General features: G+C 39.9%; 1 protein-coding gene across 1 annotated transcript; it reads right to left on the bottom strand.

The window, feature by feature from the left end:
* Positions 1-12,121: 12,121 nt before the first annotated feature.
* On the bottom strand, positions 12,122-21,034 carry urod (uroporphyrinogen decarboxylase). Its single transcript, XM_051396780.1, has 10 exons — positions 20,821-21,034; positions 19,470-19,582; positions 19,226-19,305; positions 18,777-18,839; positions 17,769-17,966; positions 17,449-17,610; positions 16,150-16,284; positions 15,564-15,664; positions 14,724-14,790; positions 12,122-13,308 (listed from the first exon to the last, which is right to left on the bottom strand). Exons 1-10 carry the CDS (start codon positions 20,841-20,843, stop codon positions 13,144-13,146), a joined length of 1,107 nt encoding a protein of 368 aa, XP_051252740.1. The 5' UTR covers positions 20,844-21,034; the 3' UTR covers positions 12,122-13,143.
* Positions 21,035-21,244: the final 210 nt, after the last annotated feature.

Here is a 21,244-nt window from a genome sequence, read left to right as displayed (position 1 = left end):
GGACTTTTTTTATTTGTGTTGAATCAGAACCAAATCAGTATTTAACTATAATTTTGTGGTACTTTACTGGAGTATTTAAATGTTATCTGTTGTGTGTACTTTTAGGAAAATATTTTTGCTTTTTACTTTTTACTCCTCTATATTGAACTACTTTCACTTTTTTATAATAGAAAAATCAGTTTGAATTCCAACCCAACACACACAGCCTGAAAACAATGATACATGAATCGACGTGATTCTATTCACTTTGGTGGCTCGTCTCCCTCATTTGAGTGACAGGTTAATGTTAGATGCATTTTACAGTTCACTCGCCTTCATCTACAATTTTTCCATCCTTGGTGTGAAATCCAAAATGCTTCATCACATTACTTCTTTTGTTGTTATGATTTTGCAGCACAGCTTGCTAGCCTTATTTACTGGATCTGACAGACATTTTACAAATGCCCCCTGCTACAGTAGAAAGCACAGCCTGTTGTCTGTGAATTTTTAATTTTCATCATTTTCAAACCACCTTTAAAGATATACTTGTACAAAAATGGTAAATGCAGTGACCGCCATCATTTCTTTAGTTTTATTTGAATGGGGTCAAAACTCTAGTAATTCTAATTCTTTTCTAATGAAATGCATTTTGCCAGTACTTTACAAAGGTTTCACATTCAGTCACTCAATCCCACCCTAAGCTGGGGGCATCTAATGTCATGGCCACACTAGTGTGGATACATTTTACATTTCAAAAGTCTTTTTTTCTCTCTGTTTCTGCCTTCCATCTATACAAAAAGCCACATTTTACAATTCCAAAAACTGACCTTCTTCTGCAGCATGAATGGGGAAAGGGAGTGTTTCTTTTCAAATATTTTAACATGTGATTATGTGCTAATGTGTAGCCATTACCGTACACTGTTTGGAAGCACTTTAAAGGCTGTTTCAGTACAGGCAGAGGTGTTGAAGTCAGGGATCTTCTTCACCATTCAGGACTCATGACACCGAGCCATTGCCATCACAACCACCGTGAGACTCTGGGTAAAAGCTGAGCAACCAATCACAAACCTTGAGATCTTTAACAATTTAGTAAATATGGGCTAAATACAAAGCTTTATTACACAGAATTTGGCTTAAAAAGAAATGATGTGCATTATTACTGTAATCATAATGGAAGCTCTTTACACGAGGAATTGGGAAAAAGAGATCAGTTAATCCCAAATTGTGTTTTTCTCTTTGAGGCAGCTAAGAACGTAAGATAAGCAGATCTACTAAATCCGGTTGTTGTTGTTGCTGATGTTGTTGTGATGGGTTCCAGTAAAAATCATAACATCATGTGACCGCGGGGGAGTGGCAGGGAGGGGGGTTTATGATTTCAGGGGATCCCTCCTCATCACTGGGTTATAATACGGAGACCATGTCACTGTTTTGACCAATATCTTACACTGAATTAATTTCTGCTGGTATTATTTCTCTTGTTTTGACCTTTTTATTTGAATACAAGTTTCCCTTACAATTTAAATGTTTAATTTGAACAGTTTTAATCGGAATTTATTATTTAAAAATGAAAATGTAACGATGGAGATGGCACTTGATTGGATATTTATGTTTAAAAAAGAAAACCTAGTAACTTATGTTGTATTGATCTATCTGTAGACACTATGAGACTAAATCCCTTTATATTTTTATATTTAAATTCCATTCATTTGCTAAATAATAACAATATAATGCATCTATTTGTAAGGAATTTTAAGGGAAAGATTAATTCATAAATTTGGTAGAAATTAATATTTTAACTGAAAGTCATTTTTAAAGGGTATAACCCACTTAAAATAGCCTAAATAACAATCATCATTTCATTCATACCTTAAAAGGGCTGTAGCTTTGAAACTTAGGTAAATTATTTCAAAATAATTGTAAATAAAAGGGTGAGTCATATAGCCCTTAAAATGTACTTAAACTGTATATTTACAGCTCCTGAGATTAAGGTGTATCCAAGGTGTTAAATGAATCAATACAATTCTTCAGTGATATGGCATGAAAACAAACCCAGATGATATCTGGCTATCATACCAAACACATTGATATAGATGAACATATTGGTGTGTTTTTAATGATAAATTAAGGCTTTATTAAGTATATTTTATGTTCCAAAAGTAAGAAATAGACGGTGTTGGCTTCAATAACTGTGCAATAATATCATCCACGTAAAACCTAATTTAGAAGCTGTCATTTGATATTATTAAAATGGCTCAGTCATTTCCAGGTGGCCACTGTAGTTTTTAGCAAATGTTACTCAAAACAGGAGTAAATAGGGCATCTGTTGGGAACTATTTCCAGCTGCGGATTAATACACATTGGGTGCTCTACTGAGTATTTACAGCAGCAAGACAGTGTATATGTTACATTTGTTCAATGTTATACTACAGGCAGGATGTTTTCCCAACATCTGGTCATAAGAGTGGGGACAAATCAGATCCTAATAACTACCGTGGCATCTGTGTCAGCAGCTGTCTAGGTAAACTATTTTGTAGTATTCTTAATACAAGAATACTAGACTTCCTTGAGGATCAGTCAATCTTAAGTAAAAGTCAGATTGGCTTCCTCCCAAAACACCGCACCACCGACCATGTATATACCCTTCACACTTTAATCAACAAACATGTACAACAAACTAAGAATGGAAAAATATAACTTTGATGAAGGGCTCTATTACAGACTTTTAAAATGTGGTATAGGTGGCAAAATGTCTGATCTGGTTAAATCAATGTATTTGGAAAACATGTGTGCTGTTAAAATTGGAGACAAACTAACTGATTTCTTCCCCCAGAGAAGAGGCGTTCGGCAGGGTTGCAATCTAAGTCCGACTTTATTTAATGTGTATATAAATGAACTGGCTGTTGAGTTAGATAAATGTGCTGCTCCGGGCCTCTCCCTCCTAGATAGAGAGGTGAAGTCTCTGTTTTATGCTGATAACCTTGTTCTACTGTCTCCTACTGAACAAGGACTACAGCTACAGCTGGATGTAGTAGAAAAGTAAAGTATAAAAGCACTGTCAGAACTGGGCCCTGGCAGTAAACATGAAGAAAACCAATGTCATGATCTTTCAAAAAACGCCCCAGGTGTCATGAGAACAAACACCAATTTACCATCAATAATCATGTCATTGAACACAGCATGAGTTATACCTACCTTGGTATAACCATAACAGCATCAGGGAGTTTCAACATGGCAGTGAATGCACTAAAAGAAAAAGCTCGAAGAGCTCTATATACAATTAAGAGAAGATTTTATAATTTCCATATTCCAATAAAAATCTGGCTTAAAATATTTGATAGTGTCACCCAGCCCATTGCGCTGTACGGTAGTGAAGTATGGGGTCCACTCAGCTTTACCCGTTGGGACAAACATCCAACAGAATCTCTAAATGCAGAATTCTGCAGATACATTTTACACGTACACAGAAACACACCAACAAATGCATGTAGAGCAGAATCAGGCAGATACCCACTGATAATTAACATTCAGAAGAGAACGCTCAACTTTTTTAACCACCTGAAATCCAGCCCCAGAGACACCCTCCACGCCAAAGCCCTCCAAAACCAAGAGCTGAGCCCAGAAAAGAGTCCCCTATGTCAGTTGGTACTGAGGCTAACTGCCCCCTCTCAGACACACTCTGACCAGCCTCACAACAACACTGCTCTACCAACAGTAATCAGACTAAAGCAAGGGAAGAAACAACTAAAAGCCAAAGTAGATTGGAATGTTATCTTGCCCTTAAAATAGATTATGAATTAGCAGAATATCTCTCTACTGTCAGAGATAGAAAGCAGAGACAGGTCCTAACCAAGTACAGGCTCAGTGGCCACAAATTGGCAATCGAAACAGGAAGACACAAAAAATCATGGCAACCAAAAGAAAACAGAAAATGTGGTCAGTGTTCGACAGATGAGGTTGAGACAGAGATGCACTTTCTCCTACAATGTACAAAATTAAATAATACTAGAAAAATGTATTTGAACAAGTTCAGCTCTTTCATACCAGATTTCCAAGAGCTGAACGACCTCTCCAAATTAAAAATACTCCTCGGAGAAGGAGAGCAGGCACACCTTGCTGCCCAGTATGAATTAACATGCCACAACCTGAGGGGCAGTGAGTGATCGAGGCACACGCACACACACACACACACACTGTATATAACTAATATAATATTCATAATGTATATATTTTTGATTTGTTGTATGGTATCTGAATGCTTTGCTTTGGCAATATTGTTTTTTAAAAAACTTTCATGCCAATAAAGCCCATTTTGAATTGAATCGAATTGAATTGAATTGTATATGGAATCATTGCAACTACAGTGTGTGTGTTCATGGTTTGGAAAGACCATGTCACCCACTACAAGCGTGTGTGATGTGTTTTTAATCGTTTTGGGCAACAATAGAGCCCTATGGCACAGAGGAAGAAGAAATATACTTTGACACACACATAATACTTGTTACTGATATTCATTCATTTATTATTTATTGTTGGTTAAGGTTTGCTGATCAATTACCACAACAGCTAAATGTTGTATCCTTTATTGATTTGCCTGCTCAACACTTCAGTTTCAAATGGAAAGAAGGAAAGAAATACTGAATTCAAGCCTCCAAATAATTAAGACTGAGCAGAAGCAAGTGGACCGCAGTTATTAATAAATACAAGAATACACAAAGCTCTAAGCAGCTGAATTAATGTTGATGATGGGAAAAAGCCATTCTTCCTCAAATAAAAGCGGGCTTTCATTCATCTCTGTCCTTTGTGATGCTGTAGCACCATAAACAGACTCACTCACACACACACACACACACACACACACACACACACACACACACAAAAAGCTTTTGTTGTCCCCCTCCTATTGCGTAAATAGCAGAGACAAATGAACAAAAATCACCGCTGATTGTCGACAGGTAAGACTGAAGAGGCTGCGACTGTGTGTCAGTGGGCCATCTGTGAACAAAGTGACAAGCTCTGTGTGTGTGTGTGTGTGTGTGTGTGTGTGTGTGAGAGAGAGAGAGAGAGAGAGAGAGAGAGAGAGAGGGGAGGGTTGTAACAATGAATCTATGCTCTTTAGAAATGGAGATCAATTTCCACATGGTCGCCTTTAAAGGCTTTGGCAGGAGAATAATATATGTGCGTATTGTGTGTTTGTGTGCATGTTTGTTTGTCTGTGTACGTGTGCGTGTACGTGCATGAGTCATTTCATTGGGTGCACTTGGGTGTATTTGTGCCTGTGTGTGTTTCTGGGCTTTTATGTGCTTATTTTGTGCGCAGAGACTGAACAGGTGGATGTGGGTTGTGGGTTTCCGCGTGTGTGTGTGTGTGTGTGTGTGTGTCTTGCGTCTTTGAAGGAAGTCCAGGCTCCATCTCTCAGCAAATCAGCAGGCCTGAAAATCCAATCTGCCTGGAGAGACAGCAGGCTGTACATCATCTGCCATGGGTGGACACTATCAGCGCTTTATCAGTGACCGCCCCCCCAAACACACCCCCACACACACACACACACAGAAACACACACAGACACACACTATATCTTTCAATGACCACATGCATGAATGAACACACACATCCACACACAGCCTGCTGTGACAGAGACTGATAGGCATTATTACCATAGTGGTTGTGGAGGGAGGCGGAGGGAGAAACTGAAACTCTGAAGACCTTGAGCTGCTTCACTCTAATGCAGATGCTGACAGCTGTGACTGTCCCTCTTTGCTGATGACAACTTCCTATCCCACCATGTTCAGCCCACTGATTTGGACCCCGATTGTGACCCACATGCCTGCGAAGGGTGAACTGAAATACACGTCTCTGCACCATTCATCTGCTTCAACTTGGAATGTTTCCAAAATTTGGCTTTGTGTAAAATCCTTCATACAGTCATTGGAAGTTGCTTTTAAGGGATTTGTTAATGTGAAGACATAAAGTTCCCGGCCTCAATATTAAGTCATTCATTTGTTCATTTATTTGCATGCTCACTGTTAGCCTATCTGCCCCCTAGTTAGCTGTTATGGTAATGTCTAAACATGTACTGTAAAGGAGCTTCCACATCTGGATGTCCTCGTTTAAAGTCCAGTGTGTAGGATTTTGAGCCAGTTTTTGGTTTGTCCTTTCTGGGCTACTGTAGAAACATGGCGGGCTCCACAGAAGTTGACCTGCAGTGGTAATGGCTCATATAACAAAAACACAACGATTCATTTTCAGGTGATTATACACTAATGAAAACGCACCTATGGATATTATATTTCATTTCTGACAATAGATCAGATGTTACATTGAAGTGACTTACTTGCTCTGCTCAGGGGCCGCTTTTGAAAAATGACAGGAGCCCAGTTAATAAACAAACATTCAAACATATCCTAATAACTGTTTTTCTTGTCGACTATTAGTTTCATCTATGTTCTTCTCAGAATAAATATGTTTTGTTCAGAGTAAACTTTGGTTGGTATTAACATTTTTACTCGTCTTTGTAAATAGGTTGTTTGTACCTGACTTGGTTAGCATGTAGTATTTAGAGAACAACCTATACTGATTAGTTTTATTTTATGGAATTGGTTGTTTATAAGTGATGTAACTTTTCCTGTATTGTGATTGGCTGTGGGGAGGGGGCCGCGTGCAGCTGGAGGGAGCGGTGGCATTGAGGAGAAGTCTGAAAGAAAGACGGAAGAAGACGATGAGAAGTGTAGCTGTAAAGTTCTGAAGATGTAAATTTGGCATTGCTTTAGAAGACTGTTAAAGAGACATGTATGGTTTTGTGTGAAAACAAATTGGTTTAAGGAGGTATGCAAAGCCATTAGATTGTTATTTGGTTGGTTTGTTCATAGTGTTCACATCCTTACAGCAAGGCCTTCTGCTGCTTGCTTCTGCTTGCTAGACTTGAAAACACTTTGGGATGTGTTGACACGCATATAGTGTGTGTGTGAGAGAGAGAGAGAGAGAGAGAGAGAGAGAGAGAGAGAAAGAGAGAGAGGTTGGGGGATGCAGTGAAAACTGAAGAGAAAAAGATTGAGTATATAACAATCAATTGTCCATCTATCTGTCTGGATAATTAATATAAATCTGCTCATTTACCATCAGCCAATCAATCTAGATTTACACACACACATGCACACTTAGCACTTCTTGATGGCCTGATTGTCGGCTCATATGGCTCTGCAGAAATCTCTAATGAATGACAATGAAGCAGTGAAGGAGGGATAGAAGAAACGTATTCTGATAACAGACAAATGAGTGAAAGATTGATGGAAAAATATCAGCCTCCATGTGCTTCATTCATCACTAATGCCTGCTGGTTGGATGGGACACCAGCTGGGATACAGACTGTACTGTCGTGTGTGTGTGTGTGAGAGAGAGAGAGAGAGAGAGAGAGAGAGAGAGAGAGAGAGAGAGAGAGAGAGAGGGTTGCTTATAGTTCCAGAGATTAGGACATCAAAGCACTCCTGAGATATTACAGAGCTAGCACATATACAGCTGAACATGTAGCCTACAGTTCTCACTGACACACTTATTAATAAGCCTAATACAAAACAAAATGTTCCACTGGTTATACAGTAGTGCATACTGGTGTACAAGATGTTCAAATGTGTGACTAACTCGAGGACAACCTCCCCTCAATTTGCCCCTCATGTACAGTGTAGTGACAGTCACACTGATCTGCAGAGAGAGACGCTCTCTGGTACGGTGTTTGTTTACCAGCGCACCAGCTAAAGTGAGAGTGAACAGCACTACACACATCAGCTGGTACAGATGTCATTCATTACCACGTTGGCTTTATGGTATACGTCATTAACAACGAGGGTCCTCCACACGCCGCTCACCTGCTGTTGTTGCTGAGGTGTGTGTGTGTGTGTGTGTGTGTGTGTGTGTGTGAGAGAGAAACCATATGAGGTGTGTGCGTGGCTTGAGTGGAAAGAGTAACGTTACTGAAGAAAAAAAGCCAGGTTTGGTAAAGTGGTTGGAGAGTTAAGTAGTGATATAAGTAAATGAGAAAAGATATACACCTAATAAAGGCTAATGTTGCTTAGTCTATCAAATATTTTCAACACATTAATTACCCAATTCAGTTGGATAAATAATTTTTTTAAATTACAATTTCCATGGATCCATTCAGTAAATGTGTGCCTATGCTCTCTGGAGGCGGTGATGGATACATTAACACACAGTGTGAAAATACGACATTACATTTAAAGGTCCTGCATACAATATTTTACTTAAAGGGAAACTTTTGTAGATTTTCAACCAACTTTGTATCATTACAGTGTGGGTAGTATATGTAAATGAACAATATTCAACTTCAGCTTCCCTCCATGTTGCCTTCACCCAGAGCTACTGCTCATTTAATGGCAAAAGTCCACCAGAAAGCAGGCATAATATACAATCTGTAGGTCCAACAACAGCCCTAGTACTGGCATTTGAGCGGGGAGAGCTGCGTGCAGGCCACATAAAGACAAGTTAGTGTTCATTTGCATATGCTACCCACGTTGTAGAAATACAACAGTATTTATAAAAAATAAAAGTTGAAAATCAGCTAAATTTCCCCTTTAAAAGAGTACTCTACCAATTAAAAGTACAGACTCATGATGGGCAGCTTAATACAGTTCAAATCCATGCAGCAGAACCAGAGCTATCGTCTGTTTTTATTCCACACATTCTTCTTCCTTGTCAAAACCTGGCACCTAAATTACCCACAATGCAACTCAGCCACTGACAGTTTGTCCAGGAGATTGTGGTGTGTTATGCTAGTAGTGGCTAATATAGTCTTGAACTGCTCTCAAGCTGAGGTGAACAGGGGTGCCACACATCAGAACAGTGTCTCCCAACCTGACTGGCTCACAGAGGTCATGGTGTGTGATATCCATGTGTCATATGATTGGTTTTAAGAGTGAACACCCTCAGCCAGGGGATTGAGTTGAAGGCAACAGGAAGAGAGAGAGAAAATGTAAATACAGTAAGCATGAAGATAGTCTTCCTGATTGAACTTCGGCTTAGCTTCATTACAATAAAACATTCTGAGAAGTCACTCTTTGTTGAAGTTGATACCGGTTCACATGTACAGCCTGTGATGAGGGGTTACAACTGGCATGGCTTGACTAAGAAGGATGGTCTTGTCCTATTGACTTCAATACAAGAAGCCTAACATGTCTTGGAGCCTGCTTCCACCAGCCATAATAGAAGCAGCAGTTCACTGTTCAGCTGTGGTGGTTATCACTCAGATTTATCTCCACAGTTTGCTGATCCCCAGTGGCAGCAGAAAATAACTGAGCTGTGAATGTTTCTAAGTTTGAAGGTCCTAGTCAAGTCCTTGCAAATGATGTACGTCTTGTCGGAATATTGAAAAGTAATCAAAGCTATCGAAGTTGGGTAAGGCAGGGAGGAAGGGGGTGACTACTACTCACTGGAAAATGCTCCAAGATGAGGCAGGTACAAAACAATGTTTTCCTAAATCAGCAATTTTTTTTAATTCAATCTAAATTTAACAAATGTGCTGTCACTTATTCCTCTCCATCATTAAATTATTGTTGGTAACTGAGTAACCGCCTCTCTCTTTTAGAAACTTGCTTTATCATTACTATTAGTTGAGGATGTTCTAGAGGCCACATTGTGCTGTACTGTTGGTGCTGTTTATTTATATAGACCGTCATTACAAAGCACGTCTCGAAGGACCTCCGACTGGATGATAAAGCGATAAAACCTTCAGGCAGGACACCGTCTCACTCCTGTCCCAGTTAAAGCCCCAGTCACTGTTGCGTCTCTGTCCCATTTTCTGGGCCAGGCCGCAGCCTCGAATCCCTCCCCGCACTCGGCTGTGGAGTCTGATGCATAAACCATCAAAACAAACAGAAAGTGTGTAAGAGGTGGGCTTTGAAATATGCATTATTATTTATTTAGGCACTTTAATCCGATGGGACTTATAAGTGCATCAGTAGAATAAGCAAGAGCACAGGTCAGTGCTTTTTGTTATTTCTGTTCTCACATGTGAGGCCGGTACTAAGGAGTCAGTGGATAGAAATGTAGTCTTCATTTCACTGAACACTGTACTAGCTTCTCTGCATTGGCTCCCTGTAAAATGTAGAATAGAATTTAAAATCCTCCTCCTCACCTATAAAGCTCTTCATGGTCAGGCCCCTTCATATCTTAAAGAGCTCATAGTACCCTATTACCCCACTAGAACACTACGTTCTTTGAATGCTGGGCTACTTGTGGTTCCTATAGTCTCTAAAAGTAGAACAGGAGCCAGAGCCTTCAGTTACCAAGCTCCTCTCCTGTGGAACCAGCTTCCAGTTGTGGTTCCGGAGGCAGACACCCTCACCACATTGAAGAGTAGGCTTAAGACATTCCTCTTTGATAAAGCTTATAGTTAGGGCTGGATCAGGTGAGTCCTGAACCATCCCTTAGTTATGCTGCTATAGGCCTAGACTATCGGGGGATTTCCCATGGTGCACTGAGCTCCTCCCTTCCTCTCTCTTTCTGCACTCATTCATGTCCCATTAATGCATGTTACTAACTCCACTTCTTCCACGAAGTTCTTGTGCTTTCTCGTCTCGCAGGTTCTCATGGATCCTGGTGGAGCCTCCTGCCATGGTCCTGCTTGACTGCCATTGCCAATACTGTTGTTGCTGTGCACCTGTCTGTCTGTCTCTCTCTCTCTCTCTCTCTCTCTCTCTCTCTCTCTCTCTCACCCCAACTGGTCGAGGCAGAGGACCACCCACCTAGAGCCGGAGGATCTGTCCTAGGTTTCTGCCTTTTAACAGGCAGTTTTTCCTTGCCCTTGTCGCCAAGGTCTTGCTCATGGTGGTACTGTTGGGTCTCTGTAAATAATGTTAAAGAGTTCGGTCTAGACCTGCTCTATTTGAAAAGTGTCCTGAGATAACTTCTGTTATGAATTGGCGCTATACAAATAAAATTGAATTGAATTGAATTGAATTTATTTTAGTAGTTAGACCGATTTTGAACAAGACTACCAGTCAACAGCCTGCCAGCCTTTTGTTGCTCCAGAGGGACCTCTGTGAAGTCTGATACATTGACTCAGTGATTGAGTGTTGGGACTGAGGACTACGAGTTTGTAAAAAAAAAAAAAAAATCTAGGGGTGTGAAGTTAGAAAGAAGTGTGTTATCAAACCTCTGTTGCCCACTGCTCATCTCTGCTTGAGACTAGCAGCTCAAAGGTACATTAGTGGCTAGCATAGCTCACCAAACCTCAAAAGATATCTCTGGGTGTGTTTTTATTTTTATTTTTATTGTGCACCCTAAGTCCGACAGTGTAAAAGGAAAGCGATGCTAAATTCAATTCAATTCAATTCCATTTGTATAGCGCCAATTCATAACAGAAGTTATCTCAGGACACTTTTCAAATAGAGCAGGTCTAGACCAAACTCTTTAAAACATTAATTTAAAGTGGTGGTGTACTCTTTTAAGGGATCACCATGGTTCTTACAGTTTATCCTGAGGGGACCGTGAATGTCTGTACCAAATGTCATGGCTATCCATCTAAAAGTTGTTGAAATATTTCAGTGAGAAATCATGATCCTCAAGATAATGCACAGAGCTTGTTGTGAGCAGTTTCATGTACTATTCAGGAACTATTTTCTTTCTGTGTATCACCACGCAGAGGTTAGTGTGCGTGCACTAATGGATGAGGCTCGCGCTTGTGTATGGAGCACAGGATGTAAACAATAATGGCGTCCTCCTCGGCTGAGCTGTAGCATTACCCAGTTCACCCAGCACCACTGAGATAGCTTAGCTAGGTAGATAGCGGGTGTAGTTCAGTAGAAAGAAAATACTTCATTCATGAAACTGCTGACAACAAGGAGTCCGCAGCACTTTGAGCACCACAAGCCGAGTGCCATCTGATTCCATTATATTTGAGAAAAGGCAGACATCTCTGCAGCCCATATCTCCAAAGCTCATCCAATCAGAACCAAAACAATCAAGATGCATAAATAGCAATGCAGAGAAGAGGAGAAACACTTGATTTTGGGGTGAACTGTCCCTTTAAGAGCATAAAGCAAACAATTAACATCCTGCTCAACGCTTATTGGCTGAGTGACAGGAAAGAAAATCACATAACATCATATAAAATACAAAGCAATATCAATTTAACTCAAATTAAATCAATCTTTATTTAGAGGAAAAAACTGCCAGATACACACATTCATGAGGTTTACAATTCTGGAAAACTGCAATCACATGCAACCTCTCAGGATGCTTACAATGTGATTCACTTGATAAGCCACTAAATTCTGAGTTGATGAAATAAATAAAAAAAAAGACAAAAACAGCAGAGAGCATCTTCTTGTAGAATGTGCATTTCTTAGAAGATTTTCTGTCTGCAGGAGTAAAAATAAAACTCTTCATGCTGAGATCCAGCGGGGGATTTTGTTCACTGTGAAGATGTTAGGTAGTGCAATGATCAACTGCTGCGTGCTGACATTTTTCTTTAAAAACAGATTTTAGGACGGCAGTAGTGTGTCTCTTGCTGAAACTTTTTTTGCCAAATTGTTTTTTGTTTTCACAATCTTTGACAAAGAAGCTACTGATGAAGACCTCACTTTTGATTGAAGATGTGAACAGCTATTAAGAGGTTATAAAGGGTTGTCTCTATCAGTAGTAACTGGAGTAACATGGTGGTTGTTTGATGGATGACAGATATGTAAAAAATATTTTTCATCTACACGTCAAAGCTGTTTAGAGCATTTTTGAATAGATAGAATATTAACACAAATCCCATACAGCTGAAATATCATAATGTACATGTACTGGCAGAAATGATGTCATCCCTTACAATGGCAACACATAATCCACTCTGGGTCAGATCAACATATTATAGATGAACAGAAAACATCATCTTGTTGTTCATCAAAGTCTAGACTGGATGAGAATGTGGTGAATGTAGGTAAATGTACAATAAAGAATTAGATTCCCCCCCATAAATCAATGAGGTCAGTGTTTTGTTTTTTCCTCCTAGGAAATGTGAGGGAATGGACTTGCTGTGAGGGAATGGACTGCTTCAAACGGATTTTTTTCTCCTCGTCAAACACCAATACCTTTTACAGTTTTATAAAATAATGCATTATTGTACATCTTCATCAGCTTACAAACTCCCTCACACAAACACAGCCAACTTTAGATTTTTTTGATCATCTGTTTAGAGTGTTGGTGCACTGCTTCAACAAAGGCGCCCACGTTCTCCGGGTCCATGTCAGGGTAAACGCCGTGGCCCAGGTTGGCAATGTAGCCCCTCGTGCCGAAGCCCTCCAACATCTTCTTCACGATGTCTGAAATGCGTTCCTGAAGGAGGAAGAGAGAGAGAGAGGGTTAAAGTTGAAGATCGACTGGCAGTCATGGTTCACCTGCACCTTTAGAATATTTGTAGTAGTATTTGAAATACACTCCAACTGGGTCAGGAGGAACAATTTTAGAAGTTCTGGTGAAGAGTTGCCATATTATTATTGCCATACAGTGTGTAAACAACAGTCTGTCAGAATGAACTGCAGCACTTCAATTAAAGTAGAAATATATGAATAGAAATACTGTAGAAGAATAGGATTCACAGCATGTTCACCAGGTGCTGAAAATAGCAGCTGAGAAAGAAGAACTACAGAAAAGTGTAGAGTTTTTCCATTCTTTTTTTATTGTATGAAAAACAATTAATCTCTGGGGCCCTCATTGTCTACAACTGAACAACTCTCAGTAAACCTTTCACATGACAGAGGTCAGCTGGGCATGGGTTATGACAAATCACCAGCAGGTTGTACAGAAAACTTTATCCATCTGCATGGATTTCATATAGACATTTCTTCTGGCCTCAACTGCCACACTGTTAAATGCACCCATTTGTTCCCAATATTCCTGACAACTATCAAATGTAATGAATAACTGACTCACGCAGCAAGTAATGAGGTAAAGCTGTGGATATTTGATATGTTACATGTCACACCTGACTGTATAGTATATAGTATAGTATGATCAGATGAAGGGCCTCATGCAGGAACCACCAATACTAAACAAAAGCACTCGTTTGACCATCTGAATTTAGATAATAAAATAAAATGTATAACTTTTTTTTAATACTACCATCATCATAACTTTCTCTGGTCTCTGTCCAGTTTCATCCTCTCCTCCAGTGTAACATCCCCTACTGTAACCTATAATCTTATTCTTTGACCGTCACATGATCACCTCACATAGCAGTCTTGGACCGCTTTGCTTTAAAAAGTTTTTTAGCATCTAACTTTTTATCAAGTCATCTTTATTTCTGTCACAGTACAGCACTGCTCTAATGACGTCATTAACAGCTGTATTATTATTTGCAGGCACTCTAACACCACTGCTCACTGTTAACTTTGTCTGCTGATCTCCAACAGCAGGACTAGAAGCTCCGCAGTGTGAAATTCTTTTTACTCTCCAATAACATTCTGGTGGATTCTTGCAAAAGCCATTAGGGGCGCTAGAATCAGCCTTTACTTATTTAGCTACTTTATTTGATTTGTTTTATATATTAAATGTAATTGTTTTCCTCTGTAATTTATATTGAATTCTTGTTCAGCTTCTCCTTTCACAGAGACTATTGTGTAACTGGGGATGGCTAGGAGGGTTTCTGTAAATGCTTCAAGGTATTTTGTCTTTTCAAAATGAGAAAAAAAAAAAACTGGAAAAGTTTCTGTCCATTTGAGAGGCTGAACCAAGGTGGGAGTGGAAGTTACCTTTGGAGCGTAGAGAGCACATGGGTCCATGTTTCCCTGGAGGCTGACCTTCCCTCCTGTGCGCTCCCTGAAAACACACACACACACACACACACACACACACACACACACACACACACACACACACACACACACACACACACACACACACACACACACACACACACACACACACACACACACACACACACACACACACACACACACACACACACACACACACACACACACACACACACACACACACACACACACACACACACACACACACACACACACACACACACACACAGGGTAATCCTTTAACCAACACGTTAAGTATTTGATGAGCGGAGCACAGACGTTTGTTGACTTTAATCTTGCACCCAGTGAAAACCCAGGGACGAGGGAGAGGTCACTAATGGTTAACCTGCTCCTCAGGAAAACACGACAGTATGCTTCATGATTAGTGCTACACATTACTGGCTTTGTCCCTGAGATGTATTCAGCTTCCATTCAGCTTCAAGTTAATTTTCTACAGTCTCATTGGGGAATTGGAAGCTGTGTCTGCTTTTGAGATTTGTGTATACTTTTCTATTCCTGCTCACATTCTAGAGAACACTGTAAACCTTACACACTACAATCAAAGGAGCCAGCTCTGGATTTGTTTTTAGAACCATTAGAGCTTATGTTTAACAAAGAAAGGTGCAGTTTGTATTTAGATGCTTAGGTGTTTTTATTGTGTTTTTGGTAATTTTAGAACCAACCTTGTACACAATAATTGGGAAGACGTAAACAGTCCAAACAGCTCTGTTTTTGTGTGTGTGTGCATGTGTGTGTGTGTGTGTGTGTTTGTGTTACCGTGCAGATTGTGGGTCAATGGTCCAGTCCAGTCCAACCACGTCATAATGAGACTGAGACAGATCCTCTACAGCGTAGTGAGCATCCTTTGCAAACACAATCTGGAAGACACACAGGCACAGGAAAGTAAGACAAGTCAATTTCAAAAGCAACCTCAGCACAAATCGACATGAACCATTTTTGGTGAAATGCTGCCATCTTCTGGTACTCAAGCAGAACAGTTATTTACTGTATATTAGACCAGATGGAACCTTAATGATCTCTCCTGGGAAACAGTGTTGTTGAAGCAACAGAGTGATGATAAGAATAGAACAGTACTGAAACTAATATAGAAAGTAATTATAACAAGAGAACAAACGGAAAAATACAGCAGAAAAATAGAGCTGTCACAGTTGACTCGTTTGCAGTTTAGATTATGTGCATGTGTACATCATTAGCTACTAACATTGTCAAGAATATATACAGAAATAAAATAAAAAAAAAAGATACTGCAGAAGTTTCTGAGTGTGTGTTTGTTGTGGATTTGGGGATATTTATACATTTGGACCTAAGCCCAGTTACACTTATGTGTGCAGCTGTCTCTCACCATGGGAACGTCCTGTCCCGCCTCCTTGAGTTCATCTTTGACGCGGCGAGCAATGTCTCGCAGGTAAGGCAGAGAGTACTCATTAAAGTGAACCGGCCCCAGAATGCCGGCGTGGGACTCAAATACCTGTAGAGCCTGGAGAACACACAGACACACACACAGACACACACACACACACACACACACACACACACTTAAAACCAGCAGTAACCACTTTTTTTGCCCTTTGGGGCAGTGCAACAAGCCGTAAACACGTCACTGACATATAATCACTAAGTGAGCAAACACTTGCCAGTTTAAACATCCTGCAGACTGGGAGCACTGTGTGTCTGCTGTTTGGTGTTGAGCAGGTTTTTTTGGTGTTTATCAGAGCTTCTTAGCTAAAAATAGTGACCAACTGCATTTAAAAACAATGCAGATACATGCAGGGAGACTTAGCAGTAGAGGGGCAGGAAAACCAAAACAATGAGCTAAAAGATGCTGAAAACACTCCACAGAGCTGTAGAATCAGGTGATAATTCTCCGTGGTCACTACAAGCCACCCCCTTCACATTACACAGTCATCTGATCCATTGTTAATTTACAAATATTGATTATAGCAGGTTTAAACTAAATGAAGCCAGTTGAGGATTTTTCTAACAGGTCTGAACAAGATACCTGTAGCAGCCTTATCCTTTTTTAAATGGAAAAAAAGTAGATAAAAGAAATACCTAATGAGGGTGGCTTCACAGTCATATTCCTTAAAGATTACTAGGACAAACGCTGCACTTCTTACTGTACTACATCACCAGTTACTTTAAGTGCTGTATGTCATAGCAGGCTTACTAATCATCTCAAAAATGTTGTGGCATGTTAAATAATTGTCTTTCCTCACACTGCTGCTGCGCCAAAAGGTGAGAGGTCAAGGACACACCAGCAGAGAAGATGTTTGACACCTCTAGAGGAGCTTAAAGCAGGTAAAAGGACAGACTCCCACCCATCCTGCTGCCCTAAATACTGACAACTGCAGTATAAATGGCAACACACCCCAGTGGTGTGACATTGTCTAGACTTTGCGTAATAATCCAGGCTGTGGTCAACTTTTTGGGTGAAAAATGCTGCCTCAACTGAATTTTTCTGCTGAGACTGAGAAGTAGGTTTGTTTCCATAAGGAGTGTGTGCCACAATCAGCAAATAATGTTGATGTCCAAACTCTGAAATGCGTCTTATACTGAATCTCTGAGCTCTGGTTTTGAACCCGTTTTAATCTTATTGTTAATAAAAGAGTGAGTCCAGAGATTTGAAAGCAGGGGGTCTAACCTGAGCTCCAGCTGCCACCTGTCCCAGCAGATACTCCACTATCACATCTGTAAGCATCGTCAGCAGCATGTGGCTGGCCTCTGGGTGTCGGTACAGCCAGCGCTTCGCTTTAGAGTGGGTGTTGGAGCCTCCGCCTTCGATCATGTAGGACATCAGCGTCCACTGACACAGTAAAGAGGGAAGAGAATATTTAGACTTTAATTTTTTTTTTTTTTTTTAGTTTGGCAGCATTTTTTAACAAAATTTTAATTCCAGTTTAGTGGATCACTGCTGTACAATATTTTCTCTACATCTTTAAATGTGTCTGTGTCATCTCTAACCGGAGCTCCAGAGAATCCTATGAGCGGCACTTTGCCCTCTATCTTGTGTCTGGTCAGTGTGATGGCTTTGAAGACGTAGCCCAGCTCTTTGCCCACGTCCACTTTGGCCGTGAGACGCTGCAGGTCTTCAGGCTCCTTCAGGGGCTCCGGGAATGTAGGACCTTTACCTGCCACCATCTGGACATCCATACCCAGGGCCTGGAGGGAGGGAGATGAATGAATAAAGATGAAAGAACATAACAGAATATTTGACAGATAGCTGCAATCTGATTTATTGCACAATGTTTGTGAAGGAAGTGTGTCAATAGTCAACGTTCTTGTTAGGAGCGGAGAGCACATACACCAAAATCAACCACTAAAGGTTTTTTTAAATCATATGGCCTGTAGTTTTTTAAATTAACAATAGAAATATGTTACTCTTTATAGCTGGTTTATCCCTCCATGCAAAGTAGTGCCTGGAAGCTCAAAGCAGTGCATTACTAATACCAAACCCAGCTATATGTTACTAATAATTGAAAAATATTGTTGTTACATTTAGGATTTTATTTGGCTGATTTTGCTATCAAGTATCTCCTTACTGAGAGATTAACGTTTGTGTCTTTAAAGTTTGTGGTTTATGTAATGTGACAGATTCACACCAAATCACATTTGGTACATTTACGTAACCACTCCCAAGTTAAATATGAGTCATCAAAAATATTTTTAGGGGAAGAAAAAGGAGAAAGACTTTGTTCTGTAAATACTCAAAAATACTTCGACAGGCATCAAGAGATAGTTAGAAAATCACACAGAACTCATTTCACTGTGTTTTCAATTACCAGGTAAAGTGCGTTCATCATTTAACAGCAGAAAAACATCAAAACAAGCGGATACAGCCAGCACACATCACTGGCTAATACAGTCCATTACTGACTCAGGTTTAATTTATGACACTTACCCCAAAGATATCACAGAATGATATTGTGCAGTCAACATGTTAATGATTGAGCCTGTTCCTAATCGCCCTACCTGTGGGATGACCAGGATGTCAGAGAAGATGATGGCAGCATCGAAGCCAAAACGTCTTAGAGGCTGGAAGTGGAAAGAAAAAAAAGAGAGAAATGGATAACTTGCATAGGAATGTACTTGTGGTTTGTCGTCGTAGGGATATTTTATTGTCATCATCTCAACACAGTACGACACTAGTAATATCTCAAAAGCTTTATTTTTGTTTTATTTTCTTGGTGATGGTTTAAAGATTTGTATTATTTAACCGGAGAGATTCTGAAAATATTTCAAATGCTTCTGATCATAGTTTTTTCAGTAATTAGATTAATTCAATGTACAATGGGTATTTTCATACCGGAGATAGAATCTTGTTATGCTGACACTACAGTCTTAAAAGGTTAAAAGTCTGAAAACATATGAAAACAGTCACATTTGAACTTTCATAATGAGTTTAAAAAGCACTGTTATACCTGCAGAGTGAGCTCACAGCAGGCCTCTGGTGACTGACACGTCTCAAAGAAGTCCTTCCCTGCTCTGAACTCACGAAACTCTGCAAATAGATTGAACAAAGCATGAATGTCTCTGTGATGTCTTAATGTAGTTTCTCCTAAAATTATACTGTTGAAAGCAAAGTCAAAGGGTGATGCAAAGAAAGTCTCTGTATTTAGGTGAGGGAAAGAAAATGTATTTCAGGAAAGGCAGTGATCACAGTACCTGTCAGGTATCTTCCAGCCTGTCTCATACACCAGACAGGGACATGCTCAGTTTCTTCTCCTCGGGCTGCTCGCAGGAAGGTATCGTTCCGGAGCTGGGGGAAGTCCTTGGGGCTGGACAGGAAGATAGACACAGGGATGTGACTCTTCTTTTGGTGCACAGTAAGTCACAGTCATTGACTCCCACATGTTGCAATACTCATAACATTTCGCTGAACTTTACTGTGGAAAAAAACTCTTAACAGCCCAATATGTACTGACATTAGAGATTACTGAATACGTCTGACATTACAGATCTAAACATAACTGCCCTTTGTGTGAATGGGGTTTGGATGGCAGTGTCTTAATCACTATAGCTACAATACGGTATGTTATCTAACATACAGGCAGACCCCTCCCTTTCCCCAGCAATGATATAAGGCATTCAGCTGAAGAACTGCCAATGACTAAGTGATTATGAGAGATAACACCCCTCTTCCCTCTTATCGTCCTCCAGCAGTTGAAAGAACGGTTAATGGATGTGTCAGTGATGCATCACAGCTGGACTGAATTCAAACTTTGACATAAATCTAACTGTTAGATAGATCACTAAAAAACTGTTAACCAGTGACCAAAGCAGGCTACTGACGGCTTCAAACAAAACTCATTATGTTAACTTTACTGTAACTTGAATTCAGTTTCCTTCCGACACTTGAATGAATATATGACGCTTTTATATTTTCAGAACTGCTATTAGACTCTTCACTAAGATAAGTTCAGTTGGAATAATTCAGGAAAAGCTGTGATCCACTGTTTATTCTGCTTTCACCCAGTAACAATCCGTCAACAACGCTAAATATAATATAAATATTCACGCAACATATGTTTTCTCACCAAACAGCGCTATGGAGGTTGAGCCCATTCAAACAGCAGCAAAGAATACATAATACTGATAATGATTACATTTGAAAAGAAATAACTACTCTTTGACTAATTCTATATATGCCGAATTTATCAGGAGACCCAAATGATTCGTTAAACCAAAAAAATCCTGTTTCAAAGGGAGTGCAACTTCAAATGTGAGCAAGAGAATGTTAAATTGCTGGTTTTCTGAATGAGTTTCCACAAAAGAAGGAGCTGTCGGGGAACGTCGCTAATGTGTTGTGAAGATAGGACTACGGACGCTGAACACAATGAGGGGTTTAATTCATGTTGTGTAAAGAAATGTTTCCATAAGGCTGACACAGACAAGCTGTCCCTCCGTTGTCCCCCTGTTGTCCCTCTGTTGTCCCTCTGTTGTCCCAGTTAGCAGACAGTTAGCGTGAAGCTTAATGAAATGCTGTGAGTTTCAAGCTAACAAGAGAAGCACTTACAGGATTAAAGCGTCCTTGCTCATGTCGGCGGGGCTGAGGAGGTGACAGGCTTTCTCGGATGCTCCTCTGTGTCTGTGTGGAGATGTCAGTTGCGACCTGCGGCTCCTCAACTGTAATTTTAAAAACCTGCCTGCACAGCTCTGTTATATACTGCTAAACTCCATCGCTCCAGGGTGCGGCCATCTTGGAAAACCACGTGACCAACTCAGGAAACGATCTTCTATAACATTTCTGTATGTTCGGTTATATACTGTCATTTTGTTCCTTATAAAAGATCAATTGGATAACATATTATGCTAAGGACAAAAACAGGTTTATCAATATCATAGTTATAATAATAATATATAACATATTGTTTAAGGTGAGCACATTTCTGAAATGAAAATCGGGGACATTATTAAATATTATCATTATGAAATAAAAA

This window comes from Dicentrarchus labrax, unplaced genomic scaffold (assembly GCF_905237075.1).
Source record: "Dicentrarchus labrax unplaced genomic scaffold, dlabrax2021, whole genome shotgun sequence".
NCBI lineage: Eukaryota > Metazoa > Chordata > Actinopteri > Moronidae > Dicentrarchus > Dicentrarchus labrax.
Note: the sequence above shows the minus strand (reverse complement) of the source record. Positions and strands in the feature narration are given on the sequence as shown.

Coding starts and splice junctions, on each gene's coding strand:
- urod (XM_051396780.1), bottom strand. CDS start 20,843: ATGAGCAAGGACGCTTTAATCCT. Junction 19,306..19,469: donor GGCTGGAAGATACCTGACAG/GTACTGTGATCA, acceptor ATCTATTTGCAG/AGTTTCGTGAGTTCAGAGCA. Junction 13,309..14,723: donor GTGCTCTCTACGCTCCAAAG/GTAACTTCCACT, acceptor TTCCTCCTTCAG/GAACGCATTTCAGACATCGT.